The 25,319-nt window shown below is 34.3% G+C and overlaps 4 protein-coding genes across 4 annotated transcripts; 1 reads left to right on the plus strand and 3 right to left on the minus strand.

The window, feature by feature from the left end:
• Positions 1 to 2,286: 2,286 nt before the first annotated feature.
• Positions 2,287 to 6,516, plus strand: LOTGIDRAFT_171395 (hypothetical protein; the record flags this gene model as incomplete). Its single annotated transcript, XM_009047588.1, has 4 exons — positions 2,287 to 2,470; positions 2,834 to 3,028; positions 4,449 to 4,783; positions 6,400 to 6,516. 4 exons carry the CDS (start codon positions 2,287 to 2,289, stop codon positions 6,514 to 6,516), a joined length of 831 nt encoding a protein of 276 aa, XP_009045836.1.
• A 3,728-nt stretch (positions 6,517 to 10,244) lies between these two features.
• Positions 10,245 to 12,397, minus strand: LOTGIDRAFT_171396 (hypothetical protein; the record flags this gene model as incomplete). The annotated part of the gene is made up of 2 exons (XM_009047589.1): positions 10,245 to 10,576; positions 12,256 to 12,397. 2 exons carry the CDS (start codon positions 12,395 to 12,397, stop codon positions 10,245 to 10,247), a joined length of 474 nt encoding a protein of 157 aa, XP_009045837.1.
• A 918-nt stretch (positions 12,398 to 13,315) lies between these two features.
• On the minus strand, positions 13,316 to 13,555 carry LOTGIDRAFT_137350 (hypothetical protein; the record flags this gene model as incomplete). The annotated part of the gene is made up of 1 exon (XM_009047590.1): positions 13,316 to 13,555. A coding segment is annotated over one exon (240 nt), but the record flags the coding sequence as incomplete, so codon positions are not given.
• A 2,798-nt stretch (positions 13,556 to 16,353) lies between these two features.
• LOTGIDRAFT_171397 (hypothetical protein) lies at positions 16,354 to 23,425 on the minus strand (the record flags this gene model as incomplete). Its single annotated transcript, XM_009047591.1, has 3 exons — positions 16,354 to 16,561; positions 16,762 to 16,865; positions 23,162 to 23,425. 3 exons carry the CDS (start codon positions 23,423 to 23,425, stop codon positions 16,354 to 16,356), a joined length of 576 nt encoding a protein of 191 aa, XP_009045839.1.
• Between the last annotated feature and the right edge of the window lie 1,894 nt (positions 23,426 to 25,319).

The raw sequence follows: 25,319 nt of genomic DNA on the forward strand, positions 1-25,319 counted from the left end.
GGACAAAAGTGAAAATATTATCGGATATATCTCGTAATGGGCAACTACCTTTGTTCAGGTCAAAAGGTCAACAAAGGTTAAATAAAAGTAATATAAGCCTTTGAAGTTTCGAAAATTTGACCATGCAAAGGTCAAGGTCATTTACGTTAAAGTTCAAAAATAAAAATTTTTAAAATTGTTAAACCTGTTCCCTTTTTTAAAGTGAAAAACGCAAACAACTGTAATCTTATCACAAATTGTCCTCAGCAGTGATCTACTTTCATGCAAAATTTCTAGGATGACAATTGCAAACTTTGCGAGTTATGACAATTGCAAATATTTCAGGTAAAGGTAAATGCCCACCGGATGTGCCACGCCCACTTCAAAAATTTTAATTTGTCTGTGATGATGTCTACATTGTTAAATAATGTTCAAAATTTCAAGTCTTTACAATAATTAGATCACGAGATATTCGTAGTTAAACTTTTTTTAGGGCAACGGTGACTGTCGGTAAATTATAGACACCGTGATTTTACGCACAGTTACTATAGAAGTCAGTACAAAATTTTCAATTTTAAAACGCGCAATTTTGATCAAAATATCAAGTGTGATATATCGCCAAAAAGGAGATTGTATGCACTCTAAGAATATATAAGAAATTTTGTTATATGTTAATTAGGTCACGTGACAGAGCTCTTCAAAGTTAAAAATCGCGATTTTCAAATTGCTGTAGAACCGGAAGTTAACAATGCACAACAAAAGTGAAGATATTATCGGATATATCTCGTATGGGGCAACAACTTTTGTTCAGGTCAAAAGGTCAACAAATGTCAAATAAAAGTAATATGAGCCTTTGAAGTTTCGAAAATTGCTGTTTTCGGACGTCTGCAAAACCGGAAGTATATATCGGACATCAAAGATCAAAGTAAGAATGGTCATCCTTAGTCAATGACCTTTGACCATGCAAAGGTCAAGGTCATTCATGTTAAAGATCAAAAATGAAAATTTATAAAATTGTTAAACCTATTCCCTTTTTTAAAGTAAAGAATGCAAACAACTGTAATCTTATCACAAATTGTCCTAAGCAGTGATCTATTTTCAAGCAAAATTTCTAGGGTGACAATTGAAAACTATGAGAGTTATAACAATTGCAAATATTTCAGGTAAAGGTAAATGCACACCGGATGTGCCTTTTACGCACAGTTACTATAGAAGTCAGTACAAAATTTTCGATTTTTAAAACGCGCAATTTTAATCAAAATATCAAGTGTGATATATCACCAAAAAGGATATTTTATGCACTCAAAGAATATATAATAATTTTTGTCGTATGTTAATTAGGTCACGTGACAGAGCTCTTCAAAGTTAAAAATCGTGATTTTCCAATGGCTGTAGAACCGGAAGTTAACGATGCACAACAAAAGTGAGGATATCATCGGATATATCTCGTCAGGGGCAACAACTTTTGTTCAGGTCACAAGGTCACCAAAGGTCAAAGTCACTAGATATGAGCCTTAATATTTTTGACAATTATTGAAAACATAAAACCGGAAATAAAAAAAATACGAATCCAAAATTCAAAAATCGGCTTCCTAAGTTTTGTTAGCAATCGATTGCAGATTCTTTAGACACCAAAATCACACAAATCAGATTTACCCCTGAAGCTTAATATCGATTTTTACAAAAATTGGTCACATCAAGATGGCATCTAACACGTTACTTCCGGTTCAAATTTTTTCATTCCAAAATTGTTATAGGGACAATTTTAACTAATTTCAAAAAGAATTTTTCAAATACCTACAAAATTCCGGAAGTTGAAATTTCAAGTTTAGAGGCGAATGACGTCAAAACCGGAAGTGATATCGAAATTTTGAAAATAGATTTTTGTCAGGAATCAAAATGCTTATCTACCATTAAATTTTTAGACCGATTGAAATAAAATTGTACAAGTTGAAAAAACGCTAAAATTAAAACAAAAAAAGTCAGCGACAAAAGTCAAAATCTGAAATTTTATAAAGTGCTATCTTTTAGTCATTGTTTTAAAGTAATGAACAAAACAAAAGTTACGGTCAAAATAGATGCAGAATTAGAGCAGTAATTCGAAATACGTAATGAATGGTTAACGTCATACGTCATTTCCGGTTGGAAGAAAAAGCGTCATTTTACATTTAAACAGTAGCGACACGCAAAGTATAAGAAATAATAGTGTCGAAGAACGCACTGCAAAAAGAATAGACATTTCGATAACAAACTGGGACTTTGCTTTCAGCAAATAAATAACAATAAATGGTTAAAAAATCTGGTAACATGAATAAAAACAACAAGAAATCTTCGAGGAAAAGGCCAGCTTATAAATCGTCAAATGAGTCAAGCAAGTCAAAGTGCAAGTGCAATCACAACATTATTGATGTCAATGATGAAGGCGAAGGTTATTTGATTGCTGATCAAGTGGAGCCTGTTTTTGTGGATAGATCTGACGGTGTTAATCAAGGTGAGAACATAACTTCACCTCTTAATTTCCCTCAGTTGACTCCTATAAGGTCCCACCAGGAGCGCCTGGGGAATGAAATTTCTCAGGCAAATAGAGATAGAATAATAAATGGCCAATACCTTGATTTGTCAATATTTTTGGAGAACAAGGTCTCAGATGATGAAAAAGATGAGAAAAGACTATCTATTATAAACGGAGAATTGTCCGTAGTTCAAAAACAAAAGAAAAAAATCAATGATGTAGAAAAGTGGACCGATACGAAGTTAGCATACATGTCAGTTTACATTTCTACACATCCTAATGAAGCTCAAGATCTTTTAAAGTACATCAGCAATATCAGACTCGGGCCTTCTCGTATTTCAGGTTTAGGTTGGAAAAAATATGACGAACAATTTCGTTTGAAACGTGCTTTTAATTTGGACATGTCGTGGTCAGACGTGGACTCAGAGTTATGGTTGTTGTATATGTATAGTCCTAATCAATATTCATTGAGCCGTAGCGTCAATAATTCTAACGCAGTTAATATTAGACAGGGGGGTCAAAATATTTCGGGTTTTGGTAAGTGCTTTGATTTTAATTACAAAGGAATTTGTTCAAGGGCAGTTTGTAATTTCCTACATCTTTGTACCCGTTGCAATGGTTCACATGCTTAGGTTAATTGTTTGGCGCATTTGATAAATGTCTGCCAATGGGTTGCTCAAGTTCATTTCGAACTATTTTACAATGGAAGTCTGGTTGTGACACTACAGCCCATTATTTAGATGATTTTTTATTTGCTGGTAGAGAGGGTACAGGTGAGTGTAGGCATTTGATGACAGTATTTGAGTCATTGTGCTTGGATTTAGGAATACCTTTAGCTTCCGACAAAACAGTTGGTCCATCTCAGACGTTAGTTTTTCTAGGTTTGGAAATTGACACAGTTCAGCAATTAGTAAGAATTCCGTTTGACAAAATTGATAATCTGATCAATTCCATAGAATCAATTTTTTACTTAAAGAAAATTACTTTAAGGAAGCTACAATCTTTGGTGGGCTCATTAAATTTCTGTACAAGGGTGATGTCATCAGCTAGGGCTTTTAATCATAGGTTTTATGATGCAATGATTGGTATAAATAAGCCCCACTACCACATGCGTTTAAATGATGGAATTAAAGAAGATTTACATATGGTTGACTTTAGTTTTGAATTGAGTTGAGAATTGAGTTAATTCTAGTTAATACATGATCACCTTTTTCAGGGCATAGTAAATGCTCATTTATATGCTCAAGATGAACAGTTGATGTAATGTTTTTTTTTTAAAAGATAACATCAATTAAACATATAGAAATTTTTAAACTTTTAAACCTCAGTTGATTGATTATATGGTATTGTAGTTAAAATGGAGCTACCAAATTAGAGAAAAAAAGTAAAAAATAAATCTGAGCTGAGTATCTCAACTTTATTATGGTAGACTGGTATTTTACTATACAATTAATCCATTAGGTCCATTTAGGATTTTGTTAGTTGCCGAGAGTAAAACGTCATTTGACAAAAATGTTTTGTTAAGAAGCGACGTATACTGTAGTAAGGAGGAACTGATCATTCATTTGAGGTTTTAAAAAACTGACCAATTTGGTAAAGGTCAAACACTTTGTACAGGGAAAGGTAGACAGAATTTTTGTCCAGTTATTGCAGTTAAAAATTATTTAGCTTTTCGATCAGCAGTTGATGGACCATTCTTTTGTCATTTTGGGGGTTGCCCATTGACACGTTATCAATTCTCGGCAATGTTGGAAATGGCAATCAATCAAATCGGTCTTGATAAGAATCGCTTTAAGTCACACTCTTTTAGAATTGGGGCTGCCACCTGTGCAGTTTTATCTGGGTTTTCAGAGGAAGAGGTGTTGAAATTTGGGAGGTGGAAATCGAAGGCTATAAACAGTTATATCAGAATACCGTCTAGCAAGTTTATGTAATTTTTCCATATTTTGTTTTACAGAAAATCTCAGAGTATGGATTGTAGGTTCTTCTTTAGTCAAAAAGGCATTTCCAGCAGCACATGCTACAGGAAGCAATCTGGGCTTAGATCACTTCGGTTGTTCAATTTGGTGGCAAGGAAAATCAGGTTTAAGATTAATTGATATGGTTCCACATTTGAAAACACTGTCAAAGTTTGAAAATCCTCCAGCTTATCTAATTATTCACTGTTGTGGAAATGATATTGGTACAGTTCCTTGCAAGTGGTTGCGGGATAGAATTGATGAGACGTTGGATGATATTAAAATTCATTTCCCAAATACCATTTTGATTTGGTCGCAGATTCTACCAAGAAAGGTTTGGAGATCGGACCTCATGGGTGAATCCTCGAAAACACTCAAAAAGTTGCATGTTAGGATCAATTCTTATGCAGCAACAAAAATTTTGCAAGAAGGGGGAAGATATATTAAACAACCGGAATAAATCCTGGAAAAACCAGAAAATTTTTCGTATGATGGCGTACATTTGTCAGCAAATGGGAATGAACAATTTTTAAAACAATTTAGGAATGCCATTTTCGAGTTTAAAATGAGCAACCATGTTAAAGTTTATTTGGGGGTTCAAAATATTTAAAGTTTGCAATGCTAACTATATTTGTTATTGTTGTTGAACTTTGAATTTTGCTGTTGTAAATGGAATATATATATACCGGTACAAAAAAAAAAAAAATAAATTGCTGTTGTTGACTATATTTGTTTTTATATACTTTTTAAGTATGCTCCACCATATTGTTGGCGGTGAACGTTTTGATGAACGTTCTTGTGGCGTTTAACGCATACTTAAATGCTTTGAATGAACACTATTTATAAATTTTGATGGACCTAGCCTATGATTTACATTGGTTTTAATTAAATATGTCGAAAGTTTGTTTCACAGGATTCGACATTTCTTATTTATTTTGGATACTTTAACTTATTATCTTGTTGTTCGGAATTGCCCTAATAGTTGAAGGGTGTTAAATTTTCAATGAGCCGTGGCCAAACCCGCCAGTACTATTAATAAAATAATAATTAGAATTTTTTGTTTTGTTATTGTCTTCAGTCTGTAATAATATAATTTATTTCATTTAGTAAATAAATTGGGTTATCTCAGTGGAATACAATTCTAGTCGGTTTGACCCGAACAGGCGGCAGAATGTTTTATGAAATTTTATTAAATTAATCTGTTGACTTTAATTGAGAGCATGGTAGCTTTAACGTAACCAACTTACGCTCTTCCATGCTTACGTAATGATCACTTAGTAACCCGAAAATGGGTTTGACGTCATTTTATTCATCAGTATCTAAGCATTTTCAAACATCTTCGGGTTGTAGTGGATAAAGTTACGGTTAGATAAAAGAGTAACGGCAATAAAATAATATAATAATAAAAAACCCACCAACCTCCCACTTCAGTATTTCTGCCGATTTCTTTCTTTTTGTTATTTCAGAATAATTTGGTTCTGTTCGAAATAAATCATCACATTGTTGGAAGCCTTCTAACAGTTGAAGACATGACGGTGGATTTTATTGGTGGATAATGAGCCCACCAAAGATTGTAGCTTCCTCAAAGTAATTTTCTTTAAGTATAAAATTGATTCTATGGAATTGATCAGATTATCAATTTTGTCAAACGGAATTCTTACTAAATGCTGAACTGTGTCAATTTCCAAACCTAGAAAAACTAACGTCTGAGATGGACCAACTGTTTTGTCGGAAGCTAAAGGTATTCCTAAATCCAAGCACAATGACTCAAATAATTAAATGCCTACACTCACCCGTACCCTCTCTACCAGCAAATAAAAAATCATCTAAATAATGGGCTGTAGTGTCACAACCAGACTTCCATTGTAAAATGTACAAATCAAAGAGTAACAGCAATAAAATAATATAATAATAAAATTTCTGCCGATTTCTTTCTTTTTGTTATTTCAGAATAATTTGGTTCTGTTCGAAATAAATCATCACATTGTTGGAAGCGTTCTAACAGTTGAAGACATGACGGTGGATTTTATTGGTGGATTAGAGTATTATTATCCTGGAAGTGAATAGCTCGTGTTCGAGTCTTTTCGTTCCTGTCAAGGCTGAATTATTAGCGTTTAACGCATACTTAAATGCTTTGAATGAACAATATTTATAAATTTTGATGGACCTAGCCTATGATTTACATTGTTTTTAATTAAATATGTCGAATGTTTGTTTCACAGGATTCGACATTTCTTATTTATTTTGGATACTTGAACTTATTATCTTGTTGTTCGGAATTGCCCTAATAGTTGAAGGGTGTTAAATTTTCAATGAGCCGTGGCCAAACCCGCCAGTACTATTAATAAAATAATAATTAGAATTTTTTGTTTTGTTATTGTCTTCAGTCTGTGATAAACAAAATTTATCGAAAATATTAAAATAAAATCCATAATCCACAAGATAATTATTTTACAAAGGGTGAAAAGGATTATGTAACGAGTCAACTAGTCAATAATTGCAGGTGTTAACTATGGGACCATAAACTTAAAACAGTACAACAACAGCTGTCAATCAAAACAGTGTACTAAAATCTTTATCAGAAAAGGGCTGGCTATGGGCGTGGTCATTGAAAATCAGTTGTAATTGTTCTCAGAGTACCCAGCAAAAACTGTAATACTTAAAACTTTTTTGGCATTGGGTCAGACATTCCAAACCGCGGAATTACCTTTTAAATATATTTGTTGATACAGGAATCTTTCTACTGTCAATAAAGTGGATGGACATTGAATTGTCAAGTGCTAAATCTTGCATTAATAAGTACAAAAATATCTATATTAAATCCTTAAATAGAACTTATTAGAAATTATACATATAACGTATAATAGCTCGGAAGTACCTTTTAAATATATTTCCAGACATCGGATTCCGACCGGAAGCGGTGTAGCGGAAAAAAAAAAATTTTTGTGTGCCATCTGCGGTTTCAGAAATTTGAAATTCGAAAATTTTATCCATAAGTTTTGGTACCGAATTTTGGTCAAAATTCACACTTCTTTAATTTTTTTCGATTTTCACAAAAATTGGGAGGTGGGTAGAACACAAATTATCGATTAAGATTCTCAAAAAAAAATTTCGGAAATTTCCCCAAAACATTTGAAAATTACCAAAAAAAAAACCCATTAAGCCGCCATCTTAAAAAAAGCAAAATATCAGAAAAATACTTCTTGTCTGCCATTTTTAGTCCGTTTTTTTTCAAACTTGTTTTAAATTGTGATTTTGAAAAATATCTAAGTCCTCTAGAAGCCCTTTTTTGGAATTTTGAATTTTTCTTTGCACAACCTCCATTCAATGTTTTTTGTGATAGGCTTTGAATATCAAGGCTGATAACTTTTGACCTTGACCTTCTAGTCGGGGCTGTTATGATTTTAAATGTTTGGTATCATAGGATAGATATTTTAATGAATCATCAAAATAAAATGTTTTCAAGGTGATATTATGAAATGAACAAATCTGTTATGACGTCACCCACATTTTCCACATATTTTGTCTATTTATCAACATTAAGAGACAAAAACACAGAGATTTAATAATTACTGCTTTGGGTTTTTTAATTTGTAGACTCCAACTAGATGTATGCTAATACTTTCAGGTTTGCATAAGTATTCATGAAGTCATTCTGTTGTCATTTTCTGTATTAATGATTTTCGAAGGATGGTGGTCTTGGTAACTTATCCCTAATAGGACCCAATTATTGTTCATGCAGGACAGAAGGGTTGATAAGGATGCAAATTTCGTACATAGGCTGAAGAATCCTCGAAGTTTGGGATTTTAAAAAAAGAGTTTCACAAGCGGAAATATCTGAGATAAATTGAGTTTAAATTTTTATAAACCATGGTATTTGTACAAGTACATACATACTCATACTTACAAAATTAAATTTCATCGTCAGAATCACAAGTTGCTGGTTTTGGGTCAGTGTTTTCACAGCTTTTGCATTGACAAAGATCAGTGCACTCCAAATTCTGCTTAGCACAAGAACACCCTTTTGTTGAACAACCAGATGAAGAGCAATTGCACTTAACAAGTTCAATAATTTGATTAGGAGCAATGTCTCCATTAAATGTTAATGGTTGGTAACAATCAACTCGCACATTAATGGGTCTAACACACGCGGTTCGTGGTTCACTGCGTTTCACCAGATAAATGTTTGATGGTGTGCTCTTAAAAGATACGGGATTAGGGAACCTTTAGTTGGTGGAATTTTCTCACAATGATCAGGATGCATGCAAAAACTCTTCCACCTTGCCTCTTCTAAAGACTGACTTCCTGGACAGTAACAATTAGCAACAAATATTGAGAGGCTATCAACAATGTAGTCGTCAAGAGTTTCAAATTCTCCCAGATTGCAGAAAGCTGGTACGATAGATGGTGACATTTTTTAAACTGTTTCCACCAAGTGGTTTCAGACCTTCCCGAAAATTTACCTACAGTATCGCAACCAGTAAAAACATGAAATCCAACAAGAGCTTTACTTCTATCTTTTCCTAAGATTTGATAGATCTTTTGGACATCTACTTGCCTTGAAGGTGTTAATTCTACAAAGCATTTTGTTGATAATTTATTTGCATGGGTGACGGCAATCACAAGGACACCAGTGTCCGGAGAAAAGATAACGATGGATGAAGAAGGATCTCTGGAAATATCAACAGCATGTAGAATCATAACAGTATCTGCTTCTTCCTGGTTATTTTCTGTAAATCATATCGTTCCTATGTTACTTCCATTGAATGAAATGGTGAAGAATCTCTTCTCAGCCTGGAGCATTCTATTGGCTTCATAAGCAAGAAATGTTACTATTTGCTTCGTTCTGCAATGAATCCCAAATTGATTGTGAAGCATCTTCACCTAAACGATTCTTGATAAAATCTGAATAAAGACTTTGTCCTTTATCTTCTACCGCTACTTGTTCTGATCTAGCTTTCTCAGGAAAAACAGTTTTTGTTATTATGTTGTAAGCATTGGTAGTACATGGTGGAAATGAAAAAATATCTGTTAATTCTTCTCTAAACGTGTTTTCAAACTTTCATATTATATCAGTTTGACGTCTCTTAAAAGATGCATTATTATGATGGTGTGCTGAAGAGTGACACAATTTCCATGACAAGTTGTTTAAATATCCCCTTGAAATATCAGCAAGGATTGGAGCTACCAGAAAGTATCGAGTTCGCGCAATTTCGTTGTTGAAAAATTCCAATCAAACCACCTTCTACCTTCATAATTTTATTCACCTGTTCACTGGCATGATCCATTCCAATTGATGTGAACGGAATCGAGGTCTGTTTCACTAAAAATTCTCATTCATGAAAGCGTTCCATATTCCAGGGTCATATTGTTCCAGACTTTGCATATCAGCGATATAGACAGGTAACATTCTTCTTTATTTTATACGGTCAATAATGCATATATCTTGAGACATCAGTGTTGATGCCTCTAAGTAAAGCTTCCAATCCCGTTGGCGAGTTGCTTGAATAAAGAGCAGAAGGCGTTCAATCATTCGCATATAAAACGTAGAAACTGGAACATTTGGTTGCTTTTAACACAATTGTCCAAGGAGTCCATTGTTTGAATTAATTGGCAGAACTGAATCTCTCGTTGCAACTTGTTGTGGCCACTCTGAACACTCTCCTTACTTTGTTGACGGCAGTTATTCACTTGATCATTTATAGCTTGATACAAACTACTGGATGGTTCAAGAAATTTTTCTGGAAATCTTGCTTGCAGTCCGATGAAATAAAACTTATACAAGGTAACTAGTGTTACACAGATCTCTTCATGTGGGAGCAATTAATAATTTGTCTTATTGTATTAGGGCCATAAACATCAGCTTCTAACCAACTGACATCTATTCCTGAATTTTCAATAAAAGATCCCATAGCTCGTAAATGTGCAAATATGGTATGGAGTTCACCTAAGTGTATGATAAATTTATCTCTAAGATCAGTTCTGCAATGTACAAGATTATAAGCTCTAGTATATAAATCCAGGTCCAATGAAATCACTGTTTTAGAATCATCACCACCTACCCAGGTTGATATCATCTGTGATCGTTTTAGAGCTGTATAAACTGATGAAATATCTGATGCTGGTGCTGGTATCAATGGAAACATAAACATATTTGTTGTGAAATCTTTCTGATTGAAAACGTTGATTTTCTAATGATTTCACAAGAATCCATGATAATTGTATAGAACATGGGTACGTTAGAGGTTTATCAATAACTGAACGATTAATGGAACAACCTACAGATTTTTTAAACTGCTTTCCACATGGTTTAGGGCAATCAAGAATTTTGTTAAAATCATTTTCGAATTTAGGTGCCTTTTAATATCAAAACTCTCTGTTAGTAAATCCAAAGTACAATGTTGGAATCCAGAAATCATAAGTACATGTGTTGTTCCCTTGCCATCTTCTGTGTCTTCTTCAAAATCTACATTATCGATATGGAAATACATTCTTCTGCATTAATTCAGGTATATAAACTCCATTATTATCAGATATATTTCCAATTGCAAGCATCTATCATTTGAGATACAAAGTTTCATTCTATTGAGAAGATTGATCATTCGTTTACTTCTTCCTAACTGCCTCAAAGTCAGTCCTAGACGAACAACTTGGTCGTTTTCGTAGGTCTGTTGGAGGTGTACTACATAATGTCATCCAAAAAGTGTCCGTAAAAAGTGGGTCAAATGGACAGAGGGGCAACACCTCACGTTCCCACTCTGCCATGAAAAGGTTTGTGTACAAAGGGGCGAATCGTTTGCCCATAGCTGTCCCTGAAATTTGTAAATATGTTTTATCATTAAATGTAAAATTGGATCTGGGTTAAAAGCTTTACGAACCAGTCGTATTATTGATATTGGTATACATAGAAGAAACGTCGATAGAAATTAAAATAGCATTAGAGGGAACTCGAAGATTTTTCATTTTATTGACAAAATCGGTTGTGTCTTTAATGTAGGCGCGATGCTGACATGCTAGAGATAGTAAGAAATGATCAATGTATTCTGACACTGCATATGACTCACTACCACAGTCAGATATAATCGGGCGGCCTTTAGGGATTTTATTCGAGATAAACCACTCCTTGGTTGGATTCTTATGGATTTTAGGCAAAGTGTACAAATGTCTCTCCAACAATCAGGTTTGGCAGACAGATAGTCATATTGTTTCTGTTTGAGATAACTAGTTTTGACTAAATCGGCAAGAATATTGTTAATCATATTGGCAGTTTCTTTGAAAATTGGTTTCGGTAAAATGGCATAATGTTTAGGATTATTCAAATGATTCTCTGCTTCTGAAACGTAATCCTCCCTATTCAGAATGACACAACATGAACCTTTGTCACTCTTTTTAATAACAATGCTATCGTCTTTCTTAAGTAAGTTTAACGCTTCACGTTTCACTCATGTGAGATTAGGCTTTTCGTGTGTTATGGAAAGGTTCGATGTTTGGTTATTCATACTCGCAAATGCTTTCAATATTTCAGGATGGATGGCGGCCTGAGGGGGTGTCCACGTGGATTTAGGAATGCACATTGTTCTAGCACCATGTGGGGGGTGGTATCGAAAAAATATGTGCAGCTAAGATTTCGTTAAAATCGTTCAATGAATGGTTTGAGATAATTTAAGTGTGGGAATAAACTTAAGTCCACGGTCTAAGATTGAAAGCTGAAGGGGAGTGAGAATTTTGCGGCTCAAGTTAACTACAGTTTGGCCTAACGGTGGCCTCTCAGTGTTTTTATCCCCAGTAATTAGTTTTAAGACTTACTTGATGCTTGAAGCTGGGGTATCCAAAATAAATAAATACTGTTTGCTGTTTCTGGAGACCAATGAAGATTATCAACTGGTTCCAATTCTTCTTCATAGGGTGGTAAGATTGTTGCGCTGTTGATATTCGACTCCATCATCATATTGTTGAGGGTGCTGAGGTTCTGTTGTGCTTACTTCGAGATTTTATTTTAGATGGGTATACACGTGAAGAGGGTCTTGGCGTTTGGGAAGGCTTTGTTGGCGGTAGCGATTAATTTCTGAGCTTGGTTAAAGGAGGTCCATGGTTGCTGATCACGGTTGTTGAGGCCTACATGAAGAATAACGGTTGTAGGTTTGGGATCATGGTCGTTTGATTCCAGGATTGACTGTATGTGATGGATTTGGGCACTGGGGTAAGAATGTATTTCAGTGTCTGAACTGGTCTTGGTAATTCGATTCAGGTTAGATGATCCAATAATTAAGATAGATTTCTTCAGAGTAGGTAGATTCCATGAAGATTCAGATGGTGTGGAAGGGGAAGATGAGTCTGAAAGTGAAAAGAGAAGAGGAGTGCCCTGTGAACGAGAGCATTTATCTATGTTTGCTGGACTAGGAGTAGGTGAACTTTGGGTTTTGGTTTTTGGTTTTTGCTGATGTTTTCATTGCTGGACGAATAAAACTAACTCAGAGACTTTTCGCTTGAAGGTAAACGCTGGCTGACCTTGCTGTTGAAGGGTAAGGATTGCCAAATGATGGAGGCACTGCAAAACTTGGAAGAACACCTCATAAAGGGTTCTTCCTTCTTATGAGTGGGGACTGGTTGGCGTCGGTGGGCTGGAAGTTGTTTCTGTTGTTGGTCAGGTCGGTGGTTACCTCTGGATTGGTAGGCTGTGTTGTAGGTAGGTTGGCGATGGGGTGGGATGTAACTGGGATATATCTTTGAGGATTTGGAGAAGTTTACTTCTGCAGTCATAGTAAATTCAGATGATAAAGGATTAATTTTCTTTAACTGCTTCTGCACTGTTTCACTGCTGCAACATATATCAATTGCCGAGACAATTGCCGATAAGTTTTTCTTGTCATAACATTCTTGGTCGAGCAGCACTATTCTTGGTTCCTAGAACAAGTCTGTCCCTAATCAGGTCATCATGCAGAGTTCCAAATTCACAAGTACTGGCGAGATGTTGCAGTTTTATAATGTACTCATCGACAGACTGATGTTCTCCATGATCACAGGTAAAGAATATGTAGCGCTCATATACTACATTTTGTCTTGGTATGAAATAAGTTTCCATAGCATCAAGTGTGCCCTCTACTGTTGTACGTTGTTCAGCAGTAATGTTTTGTTATACGAAATGTCAATTCTTTTTTTTTTTTGTTATCATATTGTCAATTCTTTTTGTGGGACTTTGCTACTGCAAAGTCCCAGTTTGTTTTCAAAATGTCAATTCTTTTTTTTTTTTTTTTCGAAAGTTACACACCTTCCTGAGCCTAGACTACAGTAGTTGCAGCAACCATTCAACTTCTCTAGACCTTCTGTAGTTGCGACGTGTTCCTTAAATATATATTGGAACATTTTTGCAAAACCGGAAGTGCCACAGTTCAACGTGCAAAAAGTCGAAAATCGGCTCTAGAAGGCGTATTTTTGCATCTATTTTCTTCAGGTTTTCATTTTTACAATCTACCTGTAATTTCTGACCTGATAGCACTTGAAAAAGCAAAAAAGTTGCAAAAATATAAAAAAATTTGATCGAAAAAAGTGAGGTACGAATTTTCGAATTTCGTAATTTTTCAAGTGCCCTCAGGTTAGAAATTACAGGTAAATTGTAAAAATGAAAACCCGAAGAAAATCTACCTAAAATGCGACATCTAAAGCTTTTTTTCTACTTTTTACACATGTCAGACCTCACAAATGAAAGTATCAGCAGATAGCCAAGGTCAATGACCTTTGATCTTGTAAAGGAGAAGGTCTAAAAAGGTCAAGATCAAGAGATATACGCCATCAAAATTTCAAATTACTAACGACTATAAAACCAGAAGTTGACATAGGACGGCAAATATAAAAGTATAAATAGATAGCCAATGCCAATGACGTTTGATCCTACAAAGGTCAAGGTCAACAAAGGTCAAGGTCAAAAATTGAAAATTTTGAATTTCCAAAACCTGTTCCTTTTTTTGAACTATGAAGCAGAAACAACCGAAATTTTGAGACAAAGTAGCTCAAAATATGAAGTAATTGTATGCAAAGTTCCATTTTGAACTGTATACTTTGCGAGTTATGCCCCTGACCAAAAATGTCAATAATGAGTAATTATATGCTTTAAAAAAACGATTGTTATATATCTATGTAAAACGCATGAGAAGCACATTAGGAAACCGAAAAAATTAACCCTCTAGGTTAATTAGGTCACGTGCTAGAGCAGTCCAAAGTTGCGAATTTGGCTTTTTACGGATAGCTATAAAACCGGAAGTACATGTCGGAGGTCAAAGGTCAAAGTATCAATTGATAGCCAAGGTCAATGACCTTTGACCCTATGAAGGTCAATGTCATCAAAGGTCAAGGTCACATGGTATGGGTGATTCAAGTTGGAAAAAAATTTGCACACAATTACCTCATCCTTTTGGCTAGTTTGTGTTAACAGCTCAGTTGTTTCAGCTTTATAGTTCCAAAAAAGGAACGGGTCTTAAAATTTCCATATTTTCAATTTTGACCTTTTTTGACTTTTGTTGACCTATATCTTTTGACCTGCATGATGTAGAAGCTTGAAATTTTGAACATAACATAAAATTTTGAATATCAATTAACCCATGCAAAAAAAATTGATGTGGGCGTGGCACATCCGGGTTAAATTATTCATTATTGACATTTTTGGCCAGAGGCAAAACTCGCAAAGAATACATTTGTTCAAAATGGAACTTTGCATACAATTACCTCACCCCCTTTGGCCAGTTTGTGCAAAAAGGTCAGTTGTTTCAGCTTCGTAGTTCAAAAAAAGGAACAGGGTATAATTTTGAATATTTTCAACTTTTGACCTTTACCATTGATGACCTTGACCTTTGTAGGATCGATGGTCATTGACCTTGGCTAAAGATTAATTCCTTCATATTTGATGTTCATCGTCAACTTCCGGTTTTACAATGTTTGTATTTTCAAAGTTTGATGACTCATATATAGTGACGTTGACCATAAATGACCTTCCCCTTAACATGGTTAAAGGTCATTGACCTTGGAAATCTAATCATACTTTCATATTTTATCTCTGGCTTCAACTTCCGCTTTCACAACCTTTCAAAAAAGCGAAATGGGTGACGGCAATATACGACTCCCATCTCATGTGGACTTGTAAAAATTCTACTTGTATTAATCGCGAGTTCATCTCCATTTCATGTTCTTGCATAAATTATACATCCAGAGATTGTCCCGTGTGGGTCACAAGGACATTGCAAAATATTTTGCGATATCTTGATGGGCTCATTAATGGTTCAGCTTGGTATAGGTAAAAAAGTTGTACCAATTAGAGCCACCCAAAAACTCCCATGAAAATAGACATAATGTCTGGTCCTAAACCCAGTTCCAATATCCCATCCAATTATTACATCCAAGGAACCTGATAGGGACCAGATTTGTCAGGCTAGTCAGATTATTACCTTCTTGTCCAGAGTGATTGATGGTTTAGTATCTTATCTTAAGTGGGTTGTAATAAAATTTTGCATCTTGACGATTCTGATCCTCAGACAATTGAGCTGCCTTTCCTAGCATGTTCATAAATTATAGTCAAATCTACAGCATTAATGTGAACATTTAGATAGTTTGATACCTTGTGACTTGCAGAATCTAGGAACAACTGGATTTTCATCATCTGCTAGCAACATGCTAATCTGATCAATCACTGAATTTAGTCAACCTCAGCTCAAGGACAACAGAGTTGCAGTTGCACACAGTTAGGTCTACTATGCATTGCTTATGATCTCTTTTTGCAAAATTTGGTTAGAATATGTGACAGACGACTTCATTCATCTGTCTATTTTGAACATTGGCTGCAACAGACCTGAAAAGATGTTTTGAATATTTATTTGACCGGAGCCCACCTTCATGTTTCAAATCGACATAAGAAACTTACCTTTCTGGATCAGTATTAATACCTATAATGGGTTTTGATTTATCCATTATTTTACTCGCAGCCAATAGAAATGTTCCATCTCCCCCTGCTGAAAATATTACATCAGCCCAATTTATGGCTTCTGTATGAAATTGCCATCGATTCACAACTCTAGCTTCTATACCAGCTAAACTATAAGAATCAAATGTTAAACATGTTTTATCACTGAAAAAATGAGCATTAATATCACACTAGCATTAAATGTAGGCCTACCCACTGGAGCTATGGTACCTGTTTTAACTCTATAAAGAAGGGTGTTTGACAGATCCTGAACAAATCCATTTGAGCTTTGAAATGAAAGGACTATGGCAACTTAATGTCTATCTTTTTTTAATCATCCCTTTATGCCCAGTGGAAGAATGTACTTAAAGGGATTGTTAAGAGGTATTCTAGCCTGTTTATGCGTATTAGGGACACGTTTGACTTCTAATTTGGGACATTCGAATTCTTCGTCCAATGCCTGTGGTTCCTGCAATTCCACAAAAAGTTTAACAGAAATGACATGGCTCCCTCAACAGAATTCTTATTTATGATAAAATGGTTGGTTTTGAAAACTAACTTGATTTACCAACTGTTTGCCTTACTGTATTCAAAACCAGCTATTTTGCGTATTTAACGCTCTAATTTGCCCAAATATCATACAGCTCTTCCATTCCATTAAAACTAAGCAATATAAGACATAGAAAAGAGTTATATAAAGCAACAGTATAACACAATGTGAATGAGTCGGCAATTTTTAGTTGGAAATGCCACCATCTTGTAAGGGAAGATAACATATATATTACTATGTTATTGTGGTCTGGTGGTATAATGATTAAGAATTCTCTTGCGGGAGCTACGTCATTTCCAGTTAACTTCTTCTGCAATTGCAGGAACCACTTTGGAAAAAGAATTGGAATGATTATATGCTTTTACTGTTAAGCTTAGTTTTGATTCTTGGGTTGTACCACTAAAAAGTTGATGCCTGTCAATTTTCTTGAGAAGTAGACAACAACAGACCCATTTTCATTTTAAGAAAATTTAGAAAATCAAGATGGCGGCCAAAGTATCACTTCCGGTCTGGATTTTATATTCTTCGTTTTTTTGTATTAGCATTTACTTACGACCTGCATAAATTCCGTTGACCTATTTCATTTACACCGGAAGTTACTCGACCGGAAGTAGATTGTACTTTCAATTGATTCCACCTTCAAAACCGGAAGTGACGTCAAAACTCTGACTGTATCATATCATTGACTTTATTGATGTCTGTTTGCATTTTAAATTTCAGATCAATCGATGCAAAAACAAAAAAGTTGCAAAAAAATTGCAAAATTCAATGAAAAAAGTGTGCGACAAATTTTCGAATTTCGTAATTTTTCAAGTGCTATCTGATCAGAAATTACAGCCAGATACGAAGATGATCTATTGCAATTACTTTATGTAAATACCTTTCTACATCTCTTAATGCAAATACCCAAAAGTGCCTGGAGTTTAAAGTATATTTACTAGGAATAAAAGAATATTTGTCAATTAATAAAGAATAAGTTTGATGAAATCCGGATAAGAAATAAGAAAGTTGGTAATGTGCATGCACTCAACAAAAATTCAATATTTCCATCAAATTTAGAATTGAATTAAACATATACATACCAAGTTTGGTGAAATTCGGATAAAAAATAAGAAAGTCGGTAATGCGCATGCGCACAACAAAAATTCAATATTTCCATCAAATTTAGAATTGAATTATTCACATACATACCAAGTTTTATGAAAATCGGAAAAGAAATAAGAAGGTTGGCAATGCGCATGCGCACTACTCAAATTCAATAATTCCATCAAATTTAGAATTTGATTATACACATACATACCAAGTTTGATGAAAATCGGATAATAAATAAAAAAGTTGGCAATGCGCACTTCGCAAATTCGATAATTCCATCAAATTTAGAATTTGTTTATACACATACATACCAAGTTTGGTGAAAATCGGATAAGAAATAAGAAAGTTGGTAATGCGCATGCGCACTACTCAAATTCTATAATTCCATCAAATTTAGAATTTGATTATACACATACATACCAAGTTTGATGAAAATCGGATAGTAAATAAGAAAGTTGGTAATGCGCATGTGCACTACTCAAATTCGATAATTCCATCAAATTTAGAATTGATTATACACATACATACCAAGTTTGATGAAAATCGGATAGTAAATTAGAAAGTTGGCAATGCGCATGCGCACTACGCAAATTCGATAATTCCATCAAATTTAGAATTTGATTATTCACATACATACCAAGTTTTATGAAAATCGGAAAAGAAATAAGAAGGTTGGCAATGCGCATGCGCACTACTCAAATTCAATAATTCCATCAAAGTTAGAATTTGTTTATACACATACATACCAAGTTTGATGAAAATCGGATAATAAATAAAAAAGTTGGCAATGCGCACTTCGCAAATTCGATAATTCCATCAAATTTAGAATTTGTTTATACACATACATACCAAGTTTGGTGAAAATCGGATAAGAAATAAGAAAGTTGGTAATGCGCATGCGCACTACTCAAATTCTATAATTCCATCAAATTTAGAATTTGATTATACACATACATACCAAGTTTGATGAAAATCGGATAGTAAATAAGAAAGTTGGTAATGCGCATGTGCACTACTCAAGTTCGATAATTCCATCAAATTTAGAATTTGATTATACACATACATACCAAGTTTGATGAAAATCGGATAGTAAATTAGAAAGTTGGCAATGCGCATGCGCACTACGCAAATTCGATAATTCCATCAAATTTAGAATTTGATTATACACATACATACCAAGTTTGATGAAAATCGGATAAGAAATGAGAAAGTTGGTAAATTAAGTGGAGGTATACCTTCAATATGCTGCCGTGAGCTTAAACTAAAATATGAAATGATTCAATCCACCCGAGAGCTTAATTTTATACCATAACTGGACAAAGATCATTTTTAAGAAATATAAAAGGGAGGGTATCTTTAAAACAACTTAAAATTTGTTTTCTGTTGGGGTTGACAGCCAGGTTAATCTAATTAGCCGATCTAATTATCTAATAATAACCCCATGTTACGGGAATGGAGATTTGAATTTGCATGTAAGGTATGCATGTTAAATATCTATGGAAAGCTGAGAATTTCTACATTACAAAATCGAAAGAATTATCGCCATATCTCTATTAGTAAATATGAAGGTCATCAAAGGTCAAGGACAGGAGATATACGCCTTCAAACTTTGAAAAAAACAATCCTGTCTTATAAAAAAGGCAAAACCGAAAATCAAAATTATGCTTCCTATCATTTGTAGACAAACATTAAACAGATCGTTTGACACAAACGTTACGCAAATCGGATTAAAAATGAATTCTGGGAATCGATTTGGGCAAAAATGAGGCAAACCAATATGGCGACAAACATGTTACTTCCGGTAAAATTTTTTTTAGTTTAAAAGGTTTGTATTAAGGCTGGTAATATAATGCATATGTTACTTTTGACATAAATCAATTTCACCGGAAGTGACGCCACTGGAAGTACTAACATCCAAACCGGAAGTAATGAAAAATTTTTGAATGTGTGCTTTTATTCCACTTTGCTGGCGGTCTACACCATGTAAGTTTCAAGTCAATCCGCTAAATAACAACCAAAATAGTATTTTTCGATTAATTTCAGCAAAAAAAAGTATGCAACGAAATTTCGAAAATTGAAAATTTTTAACTGCTATCATTTGCCCTTTGTTACAAGAAATGCAATGAAAGAAACCTGATCAAAATCGGTTGATAAACATGCCCTCTAGAGGCGATTTTCTGTTTGTTGCTAACGTCGCTTCATGTTGCTCAGAAAATTTTCATTTTACATTCATTCCACAATTCTCCACAGGTTAGAAAACATGGTGAAATCCGTTTTGCCGTACCCGTTGCCGTTTCCGAGAACTAAGCTCCCGGGATGAAGAAAAAAAATAAACAGTTAGAAAACAATGCAGGGTGTTTAGTAAAATTGGTAATGTGCATGAGCACAACAAAAATTGGTTATTTCCATTGAATTTATAATTGTATTATACACATACATAGCAAGTTTGATTAAATTCGGATAAGAAATAAGAAAGTTGGTAATGCCCATGCGCACTATGCAAATTCGATACATCCATCAAATTTTGAATTTGATTATACACAAATATACCAAGTTTGATGAAAATCGGATAAGAAATAAAGTTGGTAATGCACAAGCGCACTACGCAAATTCGATACATCCATCAAATTTTGAATTTGATTATACACATACATACCAAGTTTGGTGAAATTTGGATAACAAATAAGAAAGTTGGGAAATTAAGTGGAGGTATACCTTCAATATGCTGCCATGAGCTTAAACTACATAACATGATTCAATCCACCCGAGAGCTTATTAATTATATACCATATCTGAACATAAAATATTGGGTGGGTGTCTTAAAAACAACTTAAAATTTCATTTCTGTTGGGGTTGACAGCCAGGTTAATCTAATTAGCCGATTTATCTAACAATAACCCCATGTTAAGTGAATTGAGTTTTGAATTTGCATGTAAGGCATGTATGAAATATATCTATGGAAAGCTCAGAATCTCTACATTACCGAGATGTAGCACTTTAAAGGCTGAAAATGGTCCATATTTAGACCCCTGTAAAATTGGAAACAGGTATCTAACCCAAAAGGTCAAAAGGTCATAGGATAGGCAAGGTCACAAATTATCATCACAGTAAATATGAAGGTCATCAAAGGTCAAGGTCATGAGATGTTGATTCTAAATTAATCTTACTTGTGTTAGTCTAAAGGTTAATTTTAGGCCGTCTGAATTTTGTATTTGTCTCCCTTTAATGGGGAACCAAACTCGGATTATCTGCCCCTGAAGATGGCGCCACTGACTAGGGTCCTGGAAGTCGACCGTACGCTTTAGTAATATTGTTTGACAGCTACAGAACTCAGATTACGACATGCCTAAAACTTGTTGTTGTGTTCCTGGATGTTCAAATAGAGGAGGGATTTGTCACCAATCGACAAAAAGCTTCGAAAGAAGTGGATTGTTGCTGTGAAAAGGCGGAAATCACTGAAGGGAGATGCGGTGAGAGCTTACTTCGTCCAGCGTAGTTTGCAGAGATTTCGTCCAATTTACATCCTCTGGCAAGTGTTTTCATTTGCTTTATTAGATAAGTTTTCTTTTGTCATTGTGATATGTCTAGATATTCTTCGGAAGCCACTTGACACTAGTACGGCGGTCTGACTCAGTGACTGAGTCTTATTTACATCATAGAACTGTATGTCAGACTACTGACAGTAGGCTATACAGTTCTAAGTTTACATTATTACTCCCATTTTGTCTATCTATGGCTATGGCCTGGGTTGATAAAAATGCCTGAGAACACAAATACTTGTGCAATGACATGTGCTTGATTATTTTTACACGTAACCTTCTACTTATACCTATTTTATTTTTATGATTACAGGCATACTTCCTTTGAGACATCAACGCAAAGGCCCCAAGATATTTTTAGCAGCTTTTACGATATTGAGATCATACAGCGCTTAGTTGAAGTGGAATTACAGAAAACACAGATGTCTGAATGAAAATTGGAATGGTGCAAAATAATGTCCCAAATACACATTCAAAGATTAGAAATTCTAAGAATACCAGTTTACAATCCCTTCAATTTATTGAATGAAAAATGACTTGATTGGTAATTATATCATTAGCCTGACAAATCTGGCCATACCAAGGTTCTCAGACATGATATATAGGATTATCATATGATATTACCACAGGTAGGATCAGACATAAAAAATCCACTATCTTCAAATGACAAAATCTAAATTTATAAGAACTTTTGGTATCTATACAAAGTTGAACTTTAAGAGTCCATAAAGTCATTACTAGCTATTTTACAAACTTGTTTGTTTTGGTACCCTGTATATAGAATATCTGGTAACGTTTTTATAGTTCAACTTAGTATGGATACCAAAGGTTTATAATTTTGGCAACTCCATTAAAAGGTGACATTAGATGGCTTTCTCTACCAGTGATGATATCACACTAATACCAATATATTATATAAATTGGTAGGACCTGATTTGCCAGGCTTGATGATAATAAACTTTTTTTTTTATCTTGTAAATATGATAATAAACTATTTATTTACACAATATTCTGATGTACAATTTGTTAGAATCTATGCACAAGTACATGTGTATGAAATGGACAGACTATGTTGCTGTAATACAATCCAATCAAATTGCTTGATACAATAATAGTGGCTATTGCAGTCAATGTAAAATTACACAGTTTGTCATAGCTTGACATTATGAACATGATTGACATTTTTCATTTTAGTACAGCTATTTCTAGCCAATTTAAAATGAATAAGCTTATTTATAATAAAATTTGTCTAACACAGCTTTTTTAAAGTGATTATTATAAAAAAAAGTTAATTTCTGTACCATACTTTGAATAAAAGTGTCATTCTTGTTGATAGTTTTGAATTTCATATCTTTAAAGGTGTTAACAATGAAAATGCATTCTTGGCGTCCTGTACACCCTGAACTTGAAAATAATAGTCATGATTTTCTGAAAGATAATACTTTTGATTTGTCTCGCAAAATTTCAGATATGGCACAGTGTCTGTATTAATGCATTAGTCTTTAGATGAATATTGACACTTCACCTCAATCACTTTATGATTATCCATCAATCCATCTGGTGAGGAAGCTAGAAACGGTCTACCTTTACAAACAAATGTTCCACATTGGTCGACTGTATCCTGTGTTTAACAAATTCGTCAATAGCAAATTTTTCAAACTTCTTTCCATAGATAAGAGGAGCAGCTTGTATGTCTTGGGAAGGTTCAGTCATGGACTTAAAAAGTTTTTCAAGGTTTGTTCTATCAGTTGCCTTACATATAGTAGGTACATTTCTAGCAGCACACTCACTCTGGGATTCAGCTATAATGCCATCTATGTCAATGTGATACGAAACTTTCTTCTTCATTTCTGCATGACATTCGGATTTGAAAAAATATTAACTGTCAGTAGATGCTATTCTCAGAAGACGATAGGTATAAAGTTTCTATGAGTCGTCATCAAGTTTCTTTTGAAATTGTTCATGGTAACACAGGATTGATTCTAACTTCAGTTATGAAAATTTGGTATCAGTGTTAATGTCTTTGTAGAGATCATAATTAGGAATTTCCATTGAATATTCATTTTCCAATTCTTCATGTTCAATATCTTTATTTCTGTCAAAAAATTCAAGCCTAAAAAGTAAAACAAAAAGATAATTTTTGTCAAGAACTTTCTAACCCCAGAAACTATTATAATAGGAAAATTGTAGGGCCCAGAACTACCATCCTACATGAATTGAACTGCCCATTATCATCACAGGAGTTATCCTAAAATTTGAAAGGATTAAATTGAAATTGGAAAATGATAAGGCCTAGATCAATCACACTACCGCCATCGATAGTCTACTACTACTAATCTAGTCACTAGCCTAGGCCTAGCCTATTAGGCTAGTGCCTTATACAGGTAGACTACTTGATGTGTTTTTCTTAATCTAATTGTCTCAGATTATCAACACCTTTTCAATTATATTGTCTTTCAATTCACACTACACAACTGCGAAGGAGTGGAACTGTCGAAGACACCTGACCACTTGTCATTTTTAACTACTTTCGCTTTTTTGACAGGACGTATTGATCTAGTTAATAACGGATGCTTAAAATAATCAAAGAAACTTACGAACCTTTCGATTGAATCCCTCTTTCTTCCAGATACTTTTCCCACTCTAGATTTCAATTCCTTTCTCAGTTTAGTTAAGTCCCATAGACCATAATCACGCTTCGTCCATTTACATGATCAGCCATTGTTGCAGAACCGCGGGACCGCAATAGCCGTCGCGCCATTTACATCAAGGAACGACAACTCGCGAGTTTGGTTCCCCATTGCATTGTCTCTGGAAAGGTACTGTGCTGCATTATATTTTTTAGTTTGATCTGAGAATTATCTCCCTTACAGGAAGTGAAGTTGTCACTCTTTCTTTTCAAGATAAGTTAGTTTATATGAAGAAAATATGTTAAGCCGTATAAGTTAGTTTATATGAAGAAAATAAGGCCACAACGTGTCTGTAAGCATAATTTAGTAAGTTTTCAATGTATTCCAGATAATCTAATAATCATTGTGTATGTTCTGCAAGTTCCAGTTTTATTCAATCTCTGTATTATTTAAAGGAAAACCTCGTTGGTCAATTTATTTCTAAAAATGTGATAGAACTCTCATTCATCACTTGTCACAATCATACATAAACGGCCAAGAATAAATAAAGGAGTTTTCGTCTTCATATGAAGTTGGTGTTGTTTGATGAGCCAGAAGCATATGGGGTCCGATCGAGTCAGTGCATTTAGATGTTAAGCCGTATAACACCAGTTCAAGAAGACTAAACGCATTGGCGGATATAATCATTTAGACACGTTAAGAGCTCATTTAGAAAGATAGAGCTTATTGAGAAGTAGAATAGAAACAGTGACTTCATTTAAGTTAAAATTTAAATTAAGAGATAAAGGAAGGTCTAACCAAGAAGGCTACAGGTGCAAATGATAATGCTAATGATAGGATCTTTCAAGACGTTTTACAAGCAACTGTAGAATTAACAAGAAGAAGAATAAAATTAAGAAAGTTAATTACTGAAGAAATAAAGGAAATAGACCAAGATTTTATTGGAGAATTGAATAGATGCAATGAATTAATGGAGGAGTCCTGGGATAGACTTCAATACTGTCATTTGAAGATTTTAGAAATTTTAACTGATGAGCAAGGTATCGAAGAAGAATATATTAGATATGACGATCAGAAATCAATGACTAATGATATTAGAAGAAGATTAGCTG

This window comes from Lottia gigantea (assembly GCF_000327385.1).
Source record: "Lottia gigantea unplaced genomic scaffold LOTGIsca_114, whole genome shotgun sequence".
In the NCBI taxonomy this organism is placed as follows: Eukaryota; Metazoa; Mollusca; class Gastropoda; family Lottiidae; genus Lottia; species Lottia gigantea.